At 39.9% G+C, this 22,122-nt stretch overlaps 1 protein-coding gene across 1 annotated transcript; it reads left to right on the forward strand.

Moving 5' to 3' along the window:
• Positions 1-6,251: 6,251 nt before the first annotated feature.
• fbxl22 (F-box and leucine-rich repeat protein 22) lies at positions 6,252-22,121 on the forward strand. Its single transcript, XM_048159427.1, has 2 exons — positions 6,252-7,438; positions 19,796-22,121. The coding sequence occupies exons 1-2, from the start codon at positions 6,978-6,980 to the stop codon at positions 20,142-20,144; spliced, it is 810 nt and encodes a 269-aa protein (XP_048015384.1). The 5' UTR covers positions 6,252-6,977; the 3' UTR covers positions 20,145-22,121.
• The last annotated feature ends 1 nt before the right edge of the window (position 22,122 follows it).

Consider the following 22,122-nt stretch of genomic DNA (forward strand, 5'->3'; position numbering starts at 1 on the left):
GTTGATTTCTGCTTTTATTATATTCTTATAATTAAAACACATATAAGGAATTATTGTATTTACTAGTCCATTTTGAAGGGACCAACAGAGTTCAATTTGTTTTTATGTATTATTTAGGACCGGGTAAAGCTGAAATCCAGTGATTCGTTCTTCCTCGCAACCTTGTACCTTGTTAACATGATTTTGTTTCCAGAAGTTGTGCAAAACGAGCCAATCAGAATAGCTTGCCAAATAGAGAAAGTGCTTGCCATTTTTTGTGTGCAAATATGCATCAGATGGTCCGTGGGTGTGCCGACTTATGCTGGGATTAGCTATGCCCCACTTCCATATAAGTCATTGCAAATAGGGTAAAAATGTATAGATTAAACTGTGTTCCAAATTATTATGCAAGTGACATATCAGTAGGATTTCAGTACAAAAAAAAATTAAGATTTTAGTTTTTCTAAGAAAGTGTTTATTTATCCATGTCTTTTTAGATAACTGGTATCAATCTCAGTAAAAAAATAATTTGCCAGGTCTACTTGGGTAAATGGAACCCTACTTAAAGAGGTTGTTCCACATTATTAAGCAAGTCACAGTTCTCATGCAATATGGGGAGGAAGAAAGATCTTTCTGAAGATGAAAAGCATGAAATGGTGCATTGTGCAAAAGGCATGAAAACAACTAATATTGTGTGAAAACTGAATGGAGATTATCAAATTATCATAAGATGTGAGTGATGAGTGATTTAGAGCACAGCAGAACTTGGTCAGATAAAGGCTTATTGAGGAAAGTTCCTGTCAAAAAAATTAATTGTATTAAAAGGGCAGCTATAAAAAAAAAAAAAGCCAGTGTTGAGCAGCAAAAAGGTATTTGAAGCTGCTGGTGTCTCTGGAGTCTTGAGCAGCTCTCCATGCAGGCTGGCAGTTGTGTGTAAAATTGCATTTTAGCCATCACTAACCAAAGCAATGATTAATAATGACAGACATCGCAGCAGCAGGTTTATTAGGCTGCTGTCACTTTAAGATCTGATGCACATGATGCAGATCTGACACGCATCCGATTTAAGACATTTTAAAAATCATTTAAAGGATTCACTTAATTTACACATAATTTACTCACCCTCAAGCCATCCTAGGTGTATATAACTTTCTTCTTTCTAATGAACACAATCTGAGTTATTAATAATCGCCCTAATGCGTCTAAGCTTTATAATGGCAGTGCACCGAAACCACCTGTTTGAAGCTCAGAAAAGTGCATCCATCCATCATAAGCGTACTCCACACGGTTAATAAAGGCCTTCTGAAGCGAAGCGATGCATTTGTTTAAGAGAAATATCTATATTTAACAAGTTATAAAGTAAAATAAAAATAACTGGCTTCCGCCAGACTGCCTTCCGTATTCAACTTACGAAGAAAGCGTAACGCCTCTCGCGGTTCAAAACGCTTAGGCTACGTAAACAAGCTTTTTTTGTAAGTTGAATACTGAAGGCGGTCTGGTGGAATTGCTGTGGGCCCCACGCAATTATGTGCTTTGTGTGGTGAGTAAACGCGCTACTGGATTCACAGACAGCGCACCAATACAGATTTAAGTTCTTTTTTGCATCTTATTGCGCTTAAATGGTTTAATAGCATTTGAATTAATAGTATTTTTATATATTATATATACACTATCCAGTCAATTCAATGTTAACCTGGGTGTATGTGACCAGGAATGAAAAACATTTGAGACTTTAGTTAACTTGGGTGTATTTTGTATACATAGGGTTGAATGATTCTGGTACGCGCTGTTCTCAAATACGGGTGTGGGTTCAGGCAGTGTGTGTCACAATGTACACGACTGCTTGCATTTCCTCTGTTCTGCCCATGTAATTGCTTCAGGTGGAGTAGCTTTCTCTTCAACCTCGCTTAAAATATAGTGGCAAGTACACTAGTTCTCTATAATATTTTTTCCAAAAGACTGCTTACAGTGTCATCCACTGTGAAATGTAAATGCTGAATGGTTTTTAATGACGTAAAGCGCTCCAAAACAACAGCGTATGAGGGTGTGCATTGTTCCCATTGTGAGTATTTCTTTTCCTTCCCCCTCACTCCTCCTATCAATTGCTGCCACCCACATGCACGCTCTCGCACGAGGTCCCGGGGGGCAGAGCAAACACTGGGACTCCCCACACGCCACGTGTCAGTGAGGGAGCGCTCCTGACAGGCAGGAAGAACAGGCGCGGAGGAACAGCTGCTTGCAGGTGTCTGTCTGAAGCTGTCATACATTAGAAAGGGCAAACAAGTTCATTCTCTCTCTCTCTCTCTCTCTCTCCTGTTAGGTCACAGCTGCCAATAAGATCACGTTGCTTGTGTTATCAAGTGCCACTGCGTCAGTCGCAGCATGTCATGAGTCATTGAGAGTGACTCAAATGTTATAGGCTGAAATCGCACTTTACTCTGGAAAAGATTTGGCAGGTCTGCTGTGAGTCACCTAATGATATCAAGTGGTATTGGCAAATGACATATCAAGAGTAGATACTGTCTAGAATAATTCCAGGAAGGGGGCAGGAATGCTAGCCTTGCTAATTTAGAAGTACACTTTGTTCGGTGCGCACAAATCGTGCAGAACTGCAGCTCACTCTGGACTTTCTCTTCACTTTGACATGTTGCCAAAAACGAATGCCTTAGTTTTTTTTTTTTTTCCAAAACATCGCTCTGTTGGTTTGAGGGCTCTGGCTCAACCAGTGGTGTGAGTATGGGGCATGGCTATTTGTTTGGCTGACCAATGGCATATTAGTCTGGCTATCACCAGACCAAGCTCAATTTAAAATTGAACATTGGTCTGGAGAGTCTATGGATTTTCTGCTGCACAAGAGGCGTGATCAACGAGAATTAGTCACGCAATTGGATAGTCCTTCAACCAATCAGATCAACGATCCGGGTTGCGTACTTTGCAGAGAGATGTGAAAACTCCAGACAGGTTTACCGTGTGTCTCAATCAGCTCCCTAGTTCAGTAGTCAGGGCACTGATCAGGGAATCAGCCACATTCACTTGCATGATATACTGATTCACGACCTAGGGAACTAGGGAGCGGATTGAGACGCAGGGTTAGTTTGTAGCATTGATCCGCGGTTTGCAGAAGCAGCGATGGCATCGAGTGATTTTTGCAGGTTGTACAAAAAAACATGAAAGTGAGTGATATTTACACCCAGTCGAGCGATTTGTTTGCTAACTAAAGAAGTCATTCAGCATCGTCGAGAGCTTAAAAGGCGACTCTGATACTGTTCTGGTTCAGTGTAAATGAACGCGGAATATAGCCGCCCTAAACTGCGTCATTGTCATGACAACCAAAAAGAACTCCAGTCAGCTCAGGCGGCGCGAGATTCAAGAAGCAGGAGATGAAACATATAGAGCAAATAATAAAAATATTGTCTACCATCAAGGGGCATTGAAGTAAAAGAGTCCTGTACTCACATCATGAAGCAAAAAAACAAAATAACAGCAGAGAATCATTGTGTGTCATTAATCGCTGTTTGTAATCTTCCTATGAAGAGACTGTCGGATCAACGCTTTGCTACATTTCTCTCTCAGGTAAATGCTTAACACAATCGGCATCACTGTGATTGTGCATTGTTATTTTGGAGAGACGGGTAGATCAGATCTGAATCAGATCAGATTTGAAAACTGCTTGCCGTCGCTTCTCTATCGTCATCGTGTTATACCCGCCAATAGTGAGCAAGGTGGATAAGCCAGTCTGTGATTGGTTCCTGCAAAAGTGTAACGGAAGCAATAGAAATGAATGCACGGGTTTCCAGACTGAGTTGCCGAGCGAAATCAAATCGCTGGCAGATCAGGCTGGGTTTACCCAGACTAATGGCATATGACAAAGCTTGTCAAAATTTTTGTAATTTCATTTGGTGCCGCAAAATTACTTCACCTGCAGTATTGTAAGAAATATATTCACATTCAGTCAGGTATGTGTAACAGAGGCCAGCTAGTAAAAGCTGTGTGGATAAACCTCACTCGCCTTGACTCAAGAGGTGCACTAGCGGATGTCGCTGAAGTATTTTGCTTCCTTGTTAGCGTGCCCACCTCCCACGCCAGAGACCCGGGTTTGAGACCCGCACAGAGTGGGGCGAGTAGGACCTGAGGGGTTACATTGGTGTCGTGGGGTTTAGGGGGGTGAGTCTAAGAGGCCAGCTAGTAAGAGCTGCGAGGATAAACCTCTCTCCGTTTGTCTCAAGAAGCGCACTAGCGACAACGCTAGAGGCTGCAGTCTCAGCCTCCTTGTTAGTGTGGCCGCCGCCCACGCCAGAGACCCAGGTTTGAGACCCGCACAGAGTGGGGCGAGTAGGACCTGAGGGGTTACATTGGTGTCATGGCCCGGATGGGAGTGAGGTTTAGGTGGGTGAGTGTAAGAGGCCAGCTAGTAAGAGCTGCGAGGATAAACCTCTCTCCGTTTGTCTCAAAAAGCGCACTAGAGACAACACTAGAGGCTTGCAGTCTCTGCCTCCTTGTTAGTGTGGCCGCCTCCCATGCTAGAGACCCGGGTTTGAGACCCGCACAGAGTGGGGCGAGTAGGACCTGAGGGGTTACATTGGTGTTGTGGCCCGGATGGGAGTGAGGTTTAGGGGGGTGAGTGTAAGAGGCCAGCTAGTAAGAGCTGCGAGGATAAACCTCTCTCCATTTGTCTCGAGGCGCACTAGCGACAACGCTAGAGGCTGCAGTCTCTGCCTCCTTGTTAGTGTGGCCGCCGCCCACGGCAGAGACCCGGGTTTGAGACCCGCACAGAGTGGGGCGAGTAGGACCTGAGGGGTTACATTGGTGTTGTGGCCCGGATGGGAGTGAGGTTTAGGGGGGTGAGTGTAAGAGGCCAGCTAGTAAGAGCTGCGAGGATAAACCTCTCTCCATTTGTCTCGAGGCGCACTAGCGACAACGCTAGAGGCTGCAGTCTCTGCCTCCTTGTTAGCATGCCCGCCTCTCACGCCGGAGACCCGGGTTTGAGGCTCAGGGGTAGGACATGTTACCTATGTTCAAAATTTCAACTGGAAGAATTTTAAGCAAGGCAACTTCATACTCAAATTCCAGAAATTTTTGGGCAAATTGCCAGAGAGCCTTTTATGTAAATCCAAGATGAAAACAGAATGCATTCCAATGAGAGCCTTGTGGCAACTTTAAGTTCAAGTCCTTATTCAAAGTCCTTCCCGATCCTATTCCCCTTACTTCTCTCATATCACTTCCTGTCTCTACTTAACTATCTATACAATAAAGGTAAAAATTGCTCAAAAATATGTTCAAAAAATGATCCCAGCGTCAGAACCTAGTAACATTATCAGGATCGATACTAAATCTGATGTTGTATCAAAATAAGTTTTTCTAGAGAAGCCCTGCCCTTTCATTTTTTGTTATTCTCTTATAAACATTTGCATATGATACCACTAAACTGGCAGATAATTTCGGTGTCTGCATGGACAGCGAGTAGCTCCTTAATCTTGATATCACTCCAGTTAGCAGTCATTAATTTTTTTTCTCTTTCACATCTTTGTCTGTATACAAACATGACCTTGTCACATTTGTGTTTGGGAATACAGGAGAGATATGGCAATGTGAATGAACAAAATCCCACAATATCAGAGTTCTAGCTGCCAGAAAAAAAAAAAAAAAAAAATTGGTAGCACTTTATTTTATAGTCCTGTCTCGCATGAAAATACTATGTATGTATTGTTAGTAATGGCACTAATGAACCTACCTGTAAACCTTAACTTAACCCGTGTAGTTAACATACACTATTCAGTACTTTTGTGGGTAAGTACACTGTAAGTGTAAAAAGTGCACATACTGTAAAATTTTTCAAAATCTCTGGCCCGTTTATACCTGATATTAAGATTAAGATTTTGGTTGATCTGATCACAAGTGAGTAACTTGCTAAATACTATAGAAGCTTGTTTCTATCATGAAATAATAAAAAAAAAAAAGGTAATTGTGACTTTTTATCTCACAGTTCTTACTTTTTTTCTCAGAATTGCGAGATATAAACTCACAATTGCGTGATATTAAATCAGAATTGCGTGATATAAAGTTAGAATTGTGACTAATAATGTCCAATTGTGAGGGAAAAAAGACTTTATAATTTGCAAATGTGAGTTTATAAATCGAATTCTGAGAAAGTCAGAATTGCGTGATTAAAAACTCCCAATTGCAAGAAAAAATATACCACATTTATAACACGCATTTCTGACTTTCTAACTCGCAATTGCGAGTTTAAATCTCACAATTCAGACTTTTTGTGAGATGCATATTTGCATGAAAAAAAAATCTAAATTGTGAGATAAAAAGATGCAATTACCATTTTAATTTCTTTATTTAGTGATGGAAACAAGCTTCCATAAAATACAGCTGTAAACACGGTCCAAATTGCTTTGCGCTTGTCCACTTTCAAAGACTTTGGAATATGCATTTGATCACACTGCATTTGTAGTGTAAACGCTCATGTGGTGGACTACATTTGAAAAGCGGTCAACCGGTCAATTATGTGCAGTTTAAATAGGTGTCCATTTCATGGAACTGGATTTTCCCCTACATTTTAGGTTATTTGTGTGCTTATTCAACACACAGTAACAGTGACATAAATTCATGTAATCAGAGACCTCCCCTCAAAATCCGATCATAAGTGGTCAGAGGAGACGCATTTGAGATACTACCAAGTGTAATGTCGAATGTGTCTTCTTCGACCATGTGATCGAATAAACCAAAACACAAGCAGAACCAGGTGTAAGCTAGGTCTCTGTGTGGAAGAGTGTCTCACCATTCCCCGTCCCCCAAGATGCAAGGTGCTGAGTGAAGACACTTGCAAGTGATAAACAGAAGCTGCCACAATCTAAACGTCCTTCACACTGCATCCTGTCCAGGCGTCGGAGACAGATGGACCGAGAGAGTCCATGTGCCTCACACATTTCCATTTTTGACCGTGCCTGCAGCGGTCCTCCCAAAATAACCCCCATTCCTTACGACCTTATATGTGCAAGGCCTCAGTGAGATTACAGTCTGGGGGAGATTCACGAATCCAGGCCACACGAGACTGGCCGTTGTCTCATTGTTGCTTTGTGGTTGTTAGCAGGCCTGTTAGCATCTCCAGTCTAGCTATGCATCTCACAGAACTAGATCAGGAGTGTTTGCTACACGTATTTTCGTACCTAGACAAGGACAGTCGCCGCAGCTTGTCCCTGACTTGTGTACGACTAAGACAGGTCTTCCTGGACCCGCAACTGTGGACGCTACTTCACTTCAGGTCTCCATGCGAGCTAAGGAGGGACAACTTTATTCTGGGCTCTTCGCTGAGGTACCTGGCTGTATGCTGGCACTCGAGCAGGGTCAAAGTGTGCAACATTGAGGACTGGATGAAGACTACATTCCAGAGGGACCTCTGCAGAAAGCACGAGAGCCTCGTCAGTGACTTCCTGGAGCATGTTTGCCACATGTGAGTGTTCATGTTTGTCTTGGCATCAACATTTGTTTTGTCATTGGTTTGATCTTGGACTGGCAGATGTTTTGATATATTTAAACAGATGAAGCAACCTTAATGAATCCTACATCCACTTTCATTGGTAAAAGAAAAGTAATGACTCCAAAATTAAGTTTCCGTGATTGTTTACTCACCCTCGTGTTATTCAAACCTTGGAAGAAGAATGTTTACTCAGCTCTGTGCCATTGCAAACAGCAGCATCCAGTGGCTGTCAAGCTCTAAATAGTACAAAAACCACAATATTATTAACATTAATGTTGTCCATACAAAAGCAATATGATAGATTTGTGTATTGAACAGACCAACATTTTAGTAATTTTCACCATAGAGCTTGAATCTCATTTGCGCTTGCATATATTCAAACTTAGTGCATGAAGATGTGTTGACCTTGGTTTTACATCAATGACAACAAATCACATTTGATTTCTGTATCATAACCTATAATGACATGTCAAGGTTTGGGATTTGAAAGCTATGCTGGAGGGAAAATTGTCGGTGAACAATGACTTAGTCGAATCGAAACTGACAACTTAAAAATTATTTAATGGAATGTTGCAGTGTTTAATTTAAACGATTTATCTGTGCATATCATTACTTTTTAATACACTGTAAAAAATGAAATGCAAAATATTGCAATTAGTTATCACAACTTAAAATGTAGAGGGTTTTTTTCGATGCGATAACTCAAAAATCTAAGTTGATTAAACTTAAAATTTAAAAATGTTAAAACATTAATTGTTTTAAGTTGAAAAAACATATTATTAGTTATTCTAATATTGGATTTTAAGTTGTGATAACTAATTGAGTTACTGTTACTGTTAGTTTGTCCGACAAGCCATGGCGCTGTCATGCCACACAGAATGAAAAATACATCGCGGAGCAAAGAGGACGCTGACAACACATCGACAGACAAGACAGAACAGGTTACTTATGATATTAAACAAAGTCCCAGCTTTCAAACTGTGTAGTTTTTTAAAGAAATTCAAACAATAAAAAACGTTTTGTGGCTCTTTAATGTGTCGTGACAGATCGCTGTAGCGCCTCAGCTCAAGCGGCTCGTGAACCGATCATCTCTTCCTACTAGTTCATTTATAGCATCAAATAAACATGAATGAACATCAGAAGGAATGTTGTTTAAAATGTAGAAAGACGCCAGTACACACCATTTTTGAAGTTCAAGTTTACAAGGTTAATCTTCTAACTCCTGACTGCTTTGTCGGACAAAATGGCAGATTCGGCATTATGATTGGTTAGATCGCTTGTCAATCAAACTCCCAACGAAGGGTCAATTGCAACAGTATTTTAAATACAAAATCATTCTCTCCCTCTCACAGCAACATTTCTTCAGTCACTTCACAAGAGATTGCAGAAATTAGCAAAATTACAACAATCCAACAATCCAGTCAATTCCAGATGGACAAAATCAAGCCATTCCCTACATTTTCTTTCTCATTCGAAAAGCCGTTTCGCTCAGATATGTCACAATTGAAATTTCAGTTTCATGCTGACTTTAAATTTTGTTCTGTTCCTACAGACTTAATACTGACTACTTCTACAATGTTTTTTTTTTTTTTATAAAATTATATAAGAAAGTGGATGACAACCTCTGGTAACTGCTTTTGTTGTATGGGAAAGAGATATTTTAAAAATTCTTTGAAATATCAACTTTTGTGTTTCCCAGATGAAAACAAGTCATACAGTTTTGGAACAAAATGAGGGAGTAAATGATGAAGAATTAGTTCTCACAAAAATGAAAATTCTGTCAAGTCACAAAATCATGAAAATATTTTAAACTGAAACAAATCACAACTCAATGTTTATGAAGTGCTCTGATTTAGGAAGGTGCATATCCGTTTTTTACTTATTTAAATTCTTTAAATCTATATATGAAAGATTGTAAATGAAAGCAAAGACACCAACTGGTAAATTTCACGCATTGCCTGCAACAACTGGCCATCACTTCATAGCTACAGGCACACCGCAGACCCTCTGAATCAACAGAGAGCTGTGGGACTGTCACTCAATGTATGGAAGAATAGAACGCACTGGCCATTCACCCACTTTCTTGTGTGTTGCAGCAAATTACAGTATAGAGGACGTAGCATGATTTTTTTTAAGGAACAGACGTCAGTGGTAGAAAGCTTAAAAGTGCTTCGGCATGAATGTTCCTCGCGTAGCCATTTAACTCCACCAGCGTCAGACTAATGGCAATTTGCTCCTTAATGACCTTTATTCTTTAAAAAGTTAATTAGAAACACATTTTAGCTTCAAGCATGAACTCATCACAGTCCTCCATCGGCATGCGTTCGAAGTGTGCTGAGGCTGGGAATGTATTTTGCCTCAAGTTTTGAATGACACAGGATCTGTGGTGTAGCATGCAGTACACAGCTGAATTACCCTCTGGAGCTTTAAGAGAAGATCTGTACAGCCTCTTCCAGGCAGCCAATAATAATGGGAGACATGATGGAGCTCTGCGGTTTCTCCCGCTGCTGTTTTGCACTGTAAACTCACTTACGGAAAAAAAAAAAAGAAACTGTGTGATTTGGCAGAACACTCTTTAAAAAAGGTTCTTCAGTAATTATCTGCATCACTCTCATAAGAGCCAAACTTTATATTTACTGATCTGAAGAATATTTTATGAAACTCTTTTTATTCTCCGAAGAACCATTTAGTCAACTCAAGGTGGTTGTTGAAGGTTTTATGGAGGTGTTACGTTATAGGTTCCTCGGGTCAGTGTATTGGTTTCTAGGTTATTTAAGGTACCAGTATAGATGGTTTCTTCAAGAACTAAAATGTTTGTAGCATTTATGGTACCAAATGAAACCTTTATTTTTAAGAATGAAAGACATAGAGATATCTGGAACGACAATGAAATCAGTAGGGTTCTTGAGTTGGCTATTCTGTATGGTTACTTTTTGATGATTAAAGGTGCCCTAGAACTTTTTTTTAAAAGATGTAATATAAGTCTAAGGTGTCCCCTGAATGTGTCTGTGAAGTTTCAGCTCAAAATACCCCATAGATTTTTTTTAATTAATTTTTTTAACTGCCTATTTTGGGGCATAATTAGAAACGAGCCGATTTCAGGTTGCGGTCCCTTTAAATGCTCACGCTCTCCGCCCCCTCCCGAGCTCTCGACTCTATCACAGCATAAACAAAGTTTACACAGCCAATATAACCCTCAAAATGGATCTTTACAAAGTGTTCGTCATGCATGCGGCATGCATGCGTCAGATTATGTGAGTATTGTATTTATTTGGGTGTTTACATTTGATATTGAATGAGTTTGAGGCTATGGTCTGTGGCTAAAGCTAACATTACACACTGTTGGAGAGATTTATAAAGAATGAAGTTGTGTTTATGAATTATACAGACTGCAAGTGTTTAAAAATGAAAACAGCGACGGCTCTTGTCTCTGTGAATACAGTAAGAAACGATGGTAACTTTAACCACATTTAACAGTACATTAGCAACATGCTAACAAAACATTTAGAAAGACAATTTACAAATATCACTAAAAATATCATGATATCATGGATCATGTCAGTTATTATTGCTCCATCTACCATTTTTCGCTGTTTTCCTTGCTTGCTTACCTAGTCTGATTATTTAGCAGTGCACATCCAGACGTTCTGCCCTTGAGTAGAACTAACTCCCCTTGTGTTATGCCTCAATCGTGGGCTGGCATATGCAAATATTGGGGGCGTACACCCCAACTGTTACGTAACAGTCAGTGTTATGTTGAGATTCGCCTGTTTTTCGGAGGTCTTTTAAACAAATGAGATTTATATAAGAAGGAGGAAACAATGGGAGTTTGAAACTCACTGTATGTCATTTCCATGTACTGAACTCTTGTTATTTAACTATGCCAATATAAATTCAATTTTTAATTCTAGGGCACCTTTAAGTTCTTGATGTTCATTTTAGGTTCTTCACATCAGCATGTTAGTTTCTGGTCTAAAGAATCAGAACATAAGAATTAGATCATTCTAAGACATCAGGGTGCAAAATTCTCCAAAGATCCAATGTCAAATCAAGATGGTTGTTGAGGGTTCTTGAGAGGATTCTTTAGGGGTAAAAAGAAGTTATATTATGGGTCCATCAACATAATGATGGTTGTTCCTTGACCAGAGAAATTTGGAGCAACACATGATGAAATTGGAGAGAAGCAGAAAGAAGTCCCTCCCTTGTGAGCTCTCCTCTCATGATTTGCATTGGCAGGTGGAGCCTACAATCGGTTCTTTGTTGATGAGGGCGGACTGCACATGTGCGTCACAGTCACTGCGCACTGTGTGTGTGTTGCTGACTTTCCAACAAAGACACACACTGACTGATGCCATTGTGGCAATATATTTCAGCTGCAGGAAATTTTACAAAACACTGAGTATATAGGGAAAAGACGTTCTCAGATGGTGTCATTAAGTTCAAGTATAGGGATCTAGTTTTATTCTTCAAATAAAACATTGTTTTCTTTCTCTTTCTTGAACACCTAGTGCAACTTACTGTTGCCTTCCACTAAAATTCAAATGCATACACTTAAAAAAAAAAAAAAGTTTTTTCAAACCAAGAATTTTTTGTCAGGTTTTCTAATGAAAAATATCTATAAATACTTAAAACAATATAAATTTACTCAAGAATTATGTTACGATAGTAAAAGATATTAAGACAGAAAAGGGAAGAATAGAACAAAATTAGATATTTTTATACATTCTGATATTTTTAATGGAATAGTATTGATGCTTAAACCATCATATAGCTTAAAGGATTAGTTCACTTCAGAATTGACCCTTCGTTGGGAGTTTGATTGACAAGCGATCTAACCAATCATAATGCCAAATCCGCCATTTTGTCTGACAAAGCAGTCAGGAGTTAGAAGATTAAGCTCGGTGGACTTGAACTTGAAAAATGGTGTGTACTGATGTCTTTCCGCGTTTGAAAACAACATTCCTTCTGATGTTCATTCACGTTTATTTGATGCTATAAATGAACTAGTAGGAAGAGATGATCAGTTCACGAGCCGCTTGAGCTGAGGCGCTACAGCAATCTGTCACGACACATTAAAGAGCCACAAAACGGTTTTTATTGTTCGAATTTCTTTAAAAATTACACAATTTGATAGCTAGGACTTTGTTTAATGGTGAGTTCAAGTCATGTCGGAAAGATCGTATTTACGAGCAGAACCGACATGAACGCCACCACAAAGTCGTAAATACCAGTGCGAAGCTCGTAATTTTCTTTAAGCTCCGATCTGTACTAGTTGGGGGCGTGTCAGTGAGAAACATAGCGAAATACCACAATACTTACAGGTATTTAGCAGTGACGTTGTCAGGCTTTTCTATTTACAACGAAGTAAGCTGATTCCCAGCAAAAAATACGATAGCATCACAATATAAAAATGTAATATGTAACAATACATTTTACAATGGCTTCGTAAATTAATTAAAAAACAACATACAACTAATGCACATTCTTTGCTCTACATTTTCTAGAAGCAGAAGTGTTGTTATTTTGTGTAATTAATTTAGAGAAGGCACACCGCCATCATACTCCGACGAAAGTGACTTGAACGCACCTACCGTTGTACATACGACTTCCCACCTCGTAAATACGAACTTCCCAGGAGGGACTTGAACGCACCATAATATCATAAGTAACCTGCTCTGTCTTGTCTGTCGACGTGTTGTCAGTGTCCTCTTTGCTCCACAATGTATTTTTCACTCTTTGTGGCGTGACAGAGCCATGGCTTTCGGACAAAGCAACAGTAACTAGGCCGGACTTTGCAAAGAGTCAATAAAATTTCCTCATAATTTCCTCATTCCCATGTCATCCGAGATGTTCATGTCTTTCTTTCTTCAGTCGAAAAGAAATTAAGGTTTTTGAGAAAAAAAATTCCAGGATTTTTCTCCATATAGTGGACTTCAACAGTTACCAACGAGTTGAAGGTCCAAATTGCAGTTTCAGTGCAGCTTCAAAGGACTCTACACAGTCACAGACAAGGAATAAGGGTCTTGTCTAGCGAAACGATTGGTCATTTTCTAAAAAAAATAAAAAATTATATACTTTTTAACCACAATTGCTTGTCTTGCACTAGCTCTGCGATGTGCCACGCATTACGTAATCATGTTGGAAAGGTCACATGTGACGTAGGCAGAAGTACCGCGGTAGGGCGAAAAATTCCTTCATCTTCCGACATCATTGTTTTACCTTTGGGCCATTTTGGCCGTTTGACTTAGTCTTTGCACATTCGCTTTGTAAACACTTGCTCGGTACTTCCGCCTACGTCACGCATGACTTTTCTAATGTGATTACGTAATGCATGGTGCATCGCAGGGTAGTGCAAGATGATCATTTGTGGTTAAAAAGTATATAATTATTTTTTTTTTTTTTTTTACAAAATGACCGATCATTTCGCTATATAAGACCCTTATTCCTCATCTGGAATCATGTAGAGTCCTTTGAGGCTGCACTGAAATTGCAATTTGGACCTTCAACCCGTTGAACCCTGGTGAAGTCCACTATATGGAGAAAAATCTCGGAATGTTTTCCTTAAAAACGTTCTTTTCGACTGAAGAAAGAAAGACATAAACATCTTACAACATGACATGGGGGTGAGTAAATTATCAGGAAATTTTAATTCTGAAGTGAACTAATCCTTTAACAAATTTAACTAATATTTACATTAAAATCATGAATTATAGATTAAGATATCCCGACGATTACAATATTCCATCACTTTAAAATGGCCAACGATTTGACAGCTTTAATCTTCTGTAGACTTTTGGCTCCACTACAAAGAACTGAATGAGTTTGTTATGGATATTGCACATGATGAATAACACCATTTCTCCAAACAGGCTATTAGAAATGAAAAAAGAAAGAAAATAAAGAACGCAACTACATCTGACCACATACATCTGCTGTGTGAGGCTTTTCTGTTGACGTTCTTGGCGCAGACAGATCATTATGGCCGCTTCAGGGAAAATAAGTCTCTAGACTCAATCCTACGGCCCTAGACACACCCTTCACAGTGTCCCAAGAGCCTATAAAGACTACCGTCACTGCGATGAATCTTTGAGTTCAAAGAAAAAGCATTTAATTGAATTCCTGGTAAATGACCATACAACGTACGTCCTGCCACGTGTGGGATGTCTACAGAGGCCACATCCACATGGGGAAACCTTCACGGTTTGTGTTACGGATTATATTATTAGGGCTTGCACCCTCACACCCAGCCTCAATGTAAGGCAAAGTAAAATAAGACTTAGTTAAGTCTTGAAAAAATAGCCTGTTTGGTGGAATTGCTTGTGCCAAACCAAACAAAACATCTGCACAAGAGAAAGGCGGAGCTACGAGAGGAAGGCTTGCTTATGTAACCGGAGATGATGCGACGCATATATCTGGCGTGTTTACTTCATCTGGCCAGCTCCGAAAGCTCCTCCCACTCAAACACAATGACTGAAAGCTGCTCCAGCAGAAACTATCTAACCAACCGATCCCTGAGGCTTTGAATTCTTGTGAGCCTCTCTCATCCTTCCTCTCCTGTTGATCCCTCTATCAGACTGTCTGTGTTACAGATGGCCGTCTGTGATAATGAAAGCAATGGCACGTGTAGCGTGAGATCTGCCCCATGGCCAGGGTTATTGGGACAGGGCTCATAACACTTACAGGCGGCTGGAATGTGCCGGTCTCACATGTGGTTAAGTGGTAAGATTATGTAAGAGTTTATATAATCTGCATCAGTAAACGTGAATGACATCTCAAAGCTACAGCCATTAGCTCGCTCCATGTGAGCGTGTGTGAGTGTTGACCCAGAGTGAGTCCACCAGCAGGCTGCAGCAGAGGAGAAACATGGACACACAGAAGGGCGACTCTCCAGAAGCCAGTACAGAAGGTTCCTGTTGCCCGAGCTCACTGGAGTGGGCATGGGAAATAGCTTGGCTTTCAGCTGGTGCGATTTAGCAAGAGCACCAGCTGTGTTTATGTGGCAAAAACAGCTGATACAGCAAACACTGACTTAGGGAATGGTTTTTGTTATGCTACAGGTATGCTTAGTATAATACCATGCAAATGCCTGGTGGGGCCACATAAATTACTGCCTAAACAGTCTTGGGTTATGGTTTTAGACAGCATTGCACATTTATTATACAGTTTACCACTTCATGTGTCCCCCGAGGAATAAAAAGCATTCGCAATGCAGTAAACTAGTGTGTTTAACAACCAGTTAATCACTGGGGGCTGCTTTTCTTACAAGCAATTATTACATTTGTGCAATTCAGTCTCACTGTCTAGTCACTTAAAGCTGTCTTTTCTGATGATAATACTTTCTTTTTATTCCAGATTAAAGGGTTAGTTCACCCAAAAATGAAAATAATGTCATTAATTACTCACCCTCATGTCGTTCCACAACCTTCATTCATCTTCAGAACACAAATTAAGATATTTTTGATGAAATCCGATGGCTCAGTGAGGCCTGAATTGCCAGCAATGTCACTGAAACTCACAAGATCCAGAAAGGTACTCAAAACATATTTAAAGCAGTTGAGTACAGTGGTTCTACCTTAATATTATAAAGCGACAAGAATACTTTTCGGATCACGTATCAAACTGCTGAAATCACATGACTTTGGCGCTCCGAACCACTGATTTGAAAACAAAAGCTTCATGAAGCAATGTTTTGAAATCGACCATCACTAGATATTGTTGAAAAGTCATTTTTTTGTTTTTTTGGCGCACAAAAAGTATTCTTGTTGCTTTATAATATTAAGGTTGTACCACTGTACGCACATGAACTGATTTAACCCTTAAATGCATACCTCGGGTCTTTAGTGACCCGGGACGTCATTCACTACCCTCCTACTCCTTCATTTTTTAAAGTTAGACATCAACCTTCTTGGTATTCCTCAATCAATTCATTATAAAGAATATAACAAGAAAAAAAAAACATAAAATTATAAAATAATGCTTATTTTTGTATTCATTTTTTGTAAAAATTGTATAGGGTCGCAAACGACCCGAGGTGTGTATGAGTGTATGTATATTTTTTCTGCACAACAATAACTGAATCTTAGATGATGGAATAAGTGCAATTCACTTTTATTCCACAAGGTGGCAATGTTTGATACACAATGCTGAAGTGACGACTCATTTAGACAGAAAACGAAATAATAAGAAAAACATGAAATGGCTCAGGGATTTACTGCAGAATAAGTACTGAACGCAATCAAATATGACTGTAACTGTTACTGGATGGATCTGGTGAAGCTGTTAGCGATCGAAATATTGATTTTGAAGATGTCGAAAATTATATAGTTTTGAGAATACGTTTGAGATCGCGAATGGGCACATATTTGTGACCTCAAACATAAAACTAGCCTATTATTTGCTGAATTTACTGGGAAATGAGCTCTGACGAGGACAGTGATGATGGCAAAAAACATCTGCTCAAACTGAGCCCTTTCAAGCTCCAAAAGGTAACAAAATACGATTTATTTTATTCTTCTGTAATTGTTACTCTAATATCAGAGAAGTTTTATACTATCGCGACAGGTAGAGATCCTTCCATGTTAGATATTGATCCGGGTCGATAAAGACCCGAATATGTAAGAATGATTGGCGAAACAGTCAAGCATTTAAGGGTTAAATATGTTTTGAGTACCTTTCTGGATCTTGAGAGGTTCGGTGACATTGAGCCATCGGATTTCATCAAAAATATCTTAATCTGTGTTCCAAAGATGAACAAAGTCTTACCAGTGTAGAACGACATGAGGGTGAGTAATAAATGACATCATTTTCATTTTTGGGTGAGCTAACCCTTGTCAAGACATGCTAAGCTGATTAATATGCCAATACTAGCTAAGGTGTTTTGTTAACTAACAAAAAAAAGTTCCAAAAAAAGTTTTGTCACTTTCAAAACATTTCTTTGTTGTTTGAGAATTCCGACCAGCCTTATATGGCAACACTGCCTCAACCAATAGGGTGAGTTTTGGGGTGAAGCTATCTGTTTGTTTGACCAATGGCAGATGGGGAAGCATTCAGGAAACCTGTTTGTATGCTGTTGGTTTTATTGATGCATTTAATAAGATCATAACAAATTATATTAAACATTTTCTTAAAATCTATGCCACAAAATGCAGCTTTTTGTGTTTATTTATTGTTAAATTACTTTCTTCTATACGAGTGTAATATGCAGTGTACAGTGTAAGTTAGTCATTGTTGAATCCCTGAAAGATCTCTGTGTCATTTTTAAATCATTGCTCTTGAGCATGACATGGCAACACTGACTCAACCAATGGGGTGATTTTGGGGCGGAGCTAAGTGTTTGTTTTACCAATGGCATGACAGGGGAGCATTCAGAAACCTGTTTGAATTGTTTTAATTTTATTAAAACTTCTGAGCTTCTGAGCTTAGCAAATTATTAATTTACTTAAATTCTGTGTCACACAATGCAGTGTGTATTTTTTCTTTAATTACTTTCTTCTATCCAAGTAATTAGTCAGTTGTATGTTCAATCCCATTGTGCTTTCAAAGCATTGCTCTTTGTTTGAAAATCCCGACCAGCCTGCATAGCAATACAGGAGCAACCAATAACATGAGTCTGGGGGCGGGGCTATTAGTTAAATTGGCCAGCCACATACAGGAGGAGTGTTCAGGGAAATCTGTTTGAAAAACAGCAGCACAGAAATGACACACTTCAGCTCTAACAGACACCTGTTTGTTATAATTCACAATTCCAATCTGTTTTTTTCCAAATAGCAAGCAAACATGTGGGGCTTTCATACCGGAGGAACCTTTTCATAGTTCCTAGAACTATTGGCTGAAGTACCCAGATTTTGCCATGTTCGCACCACAGAAACAAGGAGTGATTTTAGTTCTAGGAACTCCTTTTGGGGGAACTAAATTAGCTCCTACTTCAGAATAGGGTCTAAACCAGCACTATAGGAACTATCAGTGACGTAAGTGTACGTTGATTGGTTAAACGCATGTCAAACACCGGCACCTGCATTTTAAAAAAGCTGTGTAAACATATTTACTTCAAGAACATGGAAAACAGCAGTAACGGCATTTTCCTGTTGTCTGCAGGGTTGTGTTCATTTCTCCACCTTGATGATTTGTAATATGATAATACTGATGCTGCGTTCACACCGAACGCGAATAGAGCGTCAAATTCGCGTCTACCGCGTCTAGTTTGCAGCTTGAACATTTTAAATGCATTCGCGCGTCTATAGCGAAATAGACGCGCGTAAAAAACAAGCGTTTGAAGTGAAATTGACGCGCGTCCGAGGCGAAATCCGCTTCTTGTGGGAGGGGCAAGTGCTAGGCGGTTGTCTGTTTGCAAGATGGCTGATGTTGATCGTGCGTTCATCGAGAGAGCTACCGCTTTGTATTCGCAGGTCGATAAACGTGTACGTGACTCAAAAGTGAAATGTGTATTTACAACTTACCAGGTTGCCCAATCTCCTCACCGACACTCTTCCAAGCGAGGTCCTTTTTATTCCTGTCTCCATAGAAGTATGAACTTGTGTCATAAATCTCTGGGTGACTGCTCACTGATAATATCAGTCGTTCCTCCATTTTGAATGAGTGACTCCGGGCGGGCCTGCCGCCACAGCAGCAAGCAGGCTCCTGATTGGTTAACGCGGCGCGAATTTACGCCAACGTTCAAATTTTTCAACTCGGGCGTCAGACGCGAATTCGCGTCAAACGCGTAAATGCACAAAAAGCACCATTCGCGCGTAACGCTCAATTCGCGTCATTCACGCGAACTAGACGAATGAGGCGAATTCGCGTCTTCCACGCCGCTCTAAACGCCTCATTCGCGCCGCGAGACCTCCAGACGCGCGTAAACGCATCTTTACATTGACTTAACATTGAAATCATTCGCACCAGACGCTCTATTCGCGTTTGGTGTGAACACAGCATGAGATTTCGTCTCTTAGCCCCACTTTTTGCTCTTTCATTCGCGTAAATTACGCGTTTACGTTCCTTCTCTGTTAACACGAAACCCAACGACACACAACAAACACAGCTCCGATCACGGCATCCTCCATCCACCAGTTTTTGAGCATTTGCAAATGCCGCACTTAAAGACGCCGCTGTCAGCCGCTTCAGAGTTCCTATTCCCGGTGCGGATGCAACCAGAAACATGGCCCGGGGGAGAAATTAGTTCTCGGGGGACTACCCTAGTAGTTCCTATAACTGAGTTCCTAGTACTATTCGGTGCGAAAGCCCGCATGTATGCACTGCATGTTATCAAATTATAAATATTGCTTATTTCTGACATACAGCATGAAAAATTCTACTTCTTGTTTTTTTTAGGTGTCCAAATCTAGTCTCGCTGACTCTGTCTGGATGCGGACACATTACGGATCACAACGTCATCAACGTGCTACAACGTTGCAGGAGGCTACGTAGCCTTAGTCTAGAAAACTGCGCTCGGATGACTGACTCCATCCTCCAGGCTGTGGTGAACTACGGTAACAGTCTCACAGAGGTGAGGGTGGACTTCTGCCGCAACGTGACCCAGGCAGGGCTGCAGGAGGTCAGAGACAAGAGACCAGAAGTGCACCTGAGCACATTACACAGTGCAGATATGATTCCAGACAGCAAGCCTGAGGAGAAAACACAGATCAGGAGAGCTCTGCAGAAGTTCTTGATCTTCTCCTGACAGCTAGAAGCTACCTAGAGACTTCATGTCAAGTTGAAGTTCACAACATTGTCCAGTACTATTACAGATGTTTTATTTTATTTCACTATTGACATTACACTTCTTTGTAATTCTGTAATTCCTTATTTTGTCATTTCAGAAGTCTTCATCTCTGACGTTTTCATTCCAATTTCATTTGAATTTTCTGTCTTTACATTCAGTCTTACAACCATTCTTATATTTTATTTGTTCAACATTCTCATTTCAAACTCATTTTTTGTACCTTCACTGTCATGGGTTGTTTTTCATTTGTTTGTTTGTCCATTTGGCTCTATGAAATGACTCACCGGTCAAGTAAACAGTACAAAGATTAAGTATTCAATATGCAGGGCAGTGGCCCAATCCACACATTTCAACCAAATCTTAGGTTTTGATTATAAAACAATTGTGAACTCTGTGAAGGGCAGTATTTTTTAAAAGCACAGCTTGTTTTGGTTGCATAATCAAGGTTTGTTCTGGAACAAGTCATAGTTGGTTATTCTCATTGTGGGTTTTGGACTTCCTCCTAGTTATGCAAGAACAATATTTGACCGAGCACAGGTTTACAGCCTTACTGCATGACTTTTATTAAGCAATAAGGTGAGAGAGGCTGTATATCAATATAGTCATATTGTGAATCATGTCATGTTAGTCACAACACACCTGAGCAACTATTTTCACAATACAGCATGGCTTTGAGTGCCTTATTGCTCCTCTAAAAACCTTGTTTCATTAAGCAAATTCATTCATTCATCTTGTATTAGAAAACAGTTCCAGTCCTGGTTGCTGATTGGTCAACAGCATTTTAGCTATACTAAATCCCAAAGTATACTTCCCCTTTTTCCCTAGAATTTCATCATCAGAAGAGAACGCGCGTACTGTACTCGTAGATTTTTGTAACCGCACTTACTTTGTACGTGCAGGTCACATTACGGTGGCAACCATGCCCTGGGGGCATTGATTTACAAGGTGGTCGAACAGTGTTGCCAAGTCCGCAGTTTTCCTGCAGAATTGGGCTACTTTTACACTGTTTCCGCAGGTTGTTTTTCATGCCCGCAGGTTGAGGCAACCCCAACTAACATGATATTTAGCCCCTGAAATACGAATTTTGCCAGGGGGACCCCACCAAAAATGTGGATTTTACCCCCTCAGAAAGTGATTGGGCTAGTTTTTTAATAAATTTGAATAGCAATTGGGCGGGTTTTGTTGTAAAAACCTGGCGACCCTGTAGTCGAAGAAATACATTATAAACTGAACAGACCAGAACGCATGCAAGCTACAGCGACAAAGGAGGTCTACATAGACGAGAGATTGAGCGAAGAGGTTAGAAAGGACCCTCATTTGTAGAACTCTAGCATGAAAGAATACAAAGATGTTTACATGGGTTTGAGAGATTGCTCAAAACTGTGCATACGTTGAACGCCTGTGTATGCGTACGAGTCAAATGAAGTATACTTTGCAAGGCTGTGCGTTCGACTGTGCGCGTACACCAGTGTACGTGTAAAAAAAACGAAGTACACTCAGGGCTTAAAGCACACAGTGTAAACAAAACCTAGCTACCTATAGAAACCAAAGTATAGTTCACTTTTTATGCGTACGCAAGGGTCAGAGTATAGTGCATGTGACGCAAATTAGTTTATTAATTAAATTAGTTTATCCACAAGGTGGAAACCTTGCCCTGAGCGGCGTCGATTCACAGTTGTACACTATCATACGTGTAAAAAAACGAAGTATACAGGGCTATAGAGACCAAACTTAAGTTTAATATATTTTCTAGCAGAATGATGTAACAATAAATTTGCTTAATAAAATAATGTTTATTATTATTTCTTTTTTAATTATTGTTTTATTATGTACTGTATAATTTCTGTACATTTAGACTTCGATGTAAGAACTTGTTGACCATTGAAGAAGAATGTTATTTAGGAATGCAGGTGTGTCATAAATTCATTTCTGGAAC

This window comes from Megalobrama amblycephala, linkage group LG15, assembly GCF_018812025.1.
Source record: "Megalobrama amblycephala isolate DHTTF-2021 linkage group LG15, ASM1881202v1, whole genome shotgun sequence".
NCBI lineage: Eukaryota > Metazoa > Chordata > Actinopteri > Cypriniformes > Xenocyprididae > Megalobrama > Megalobrama amblycephala.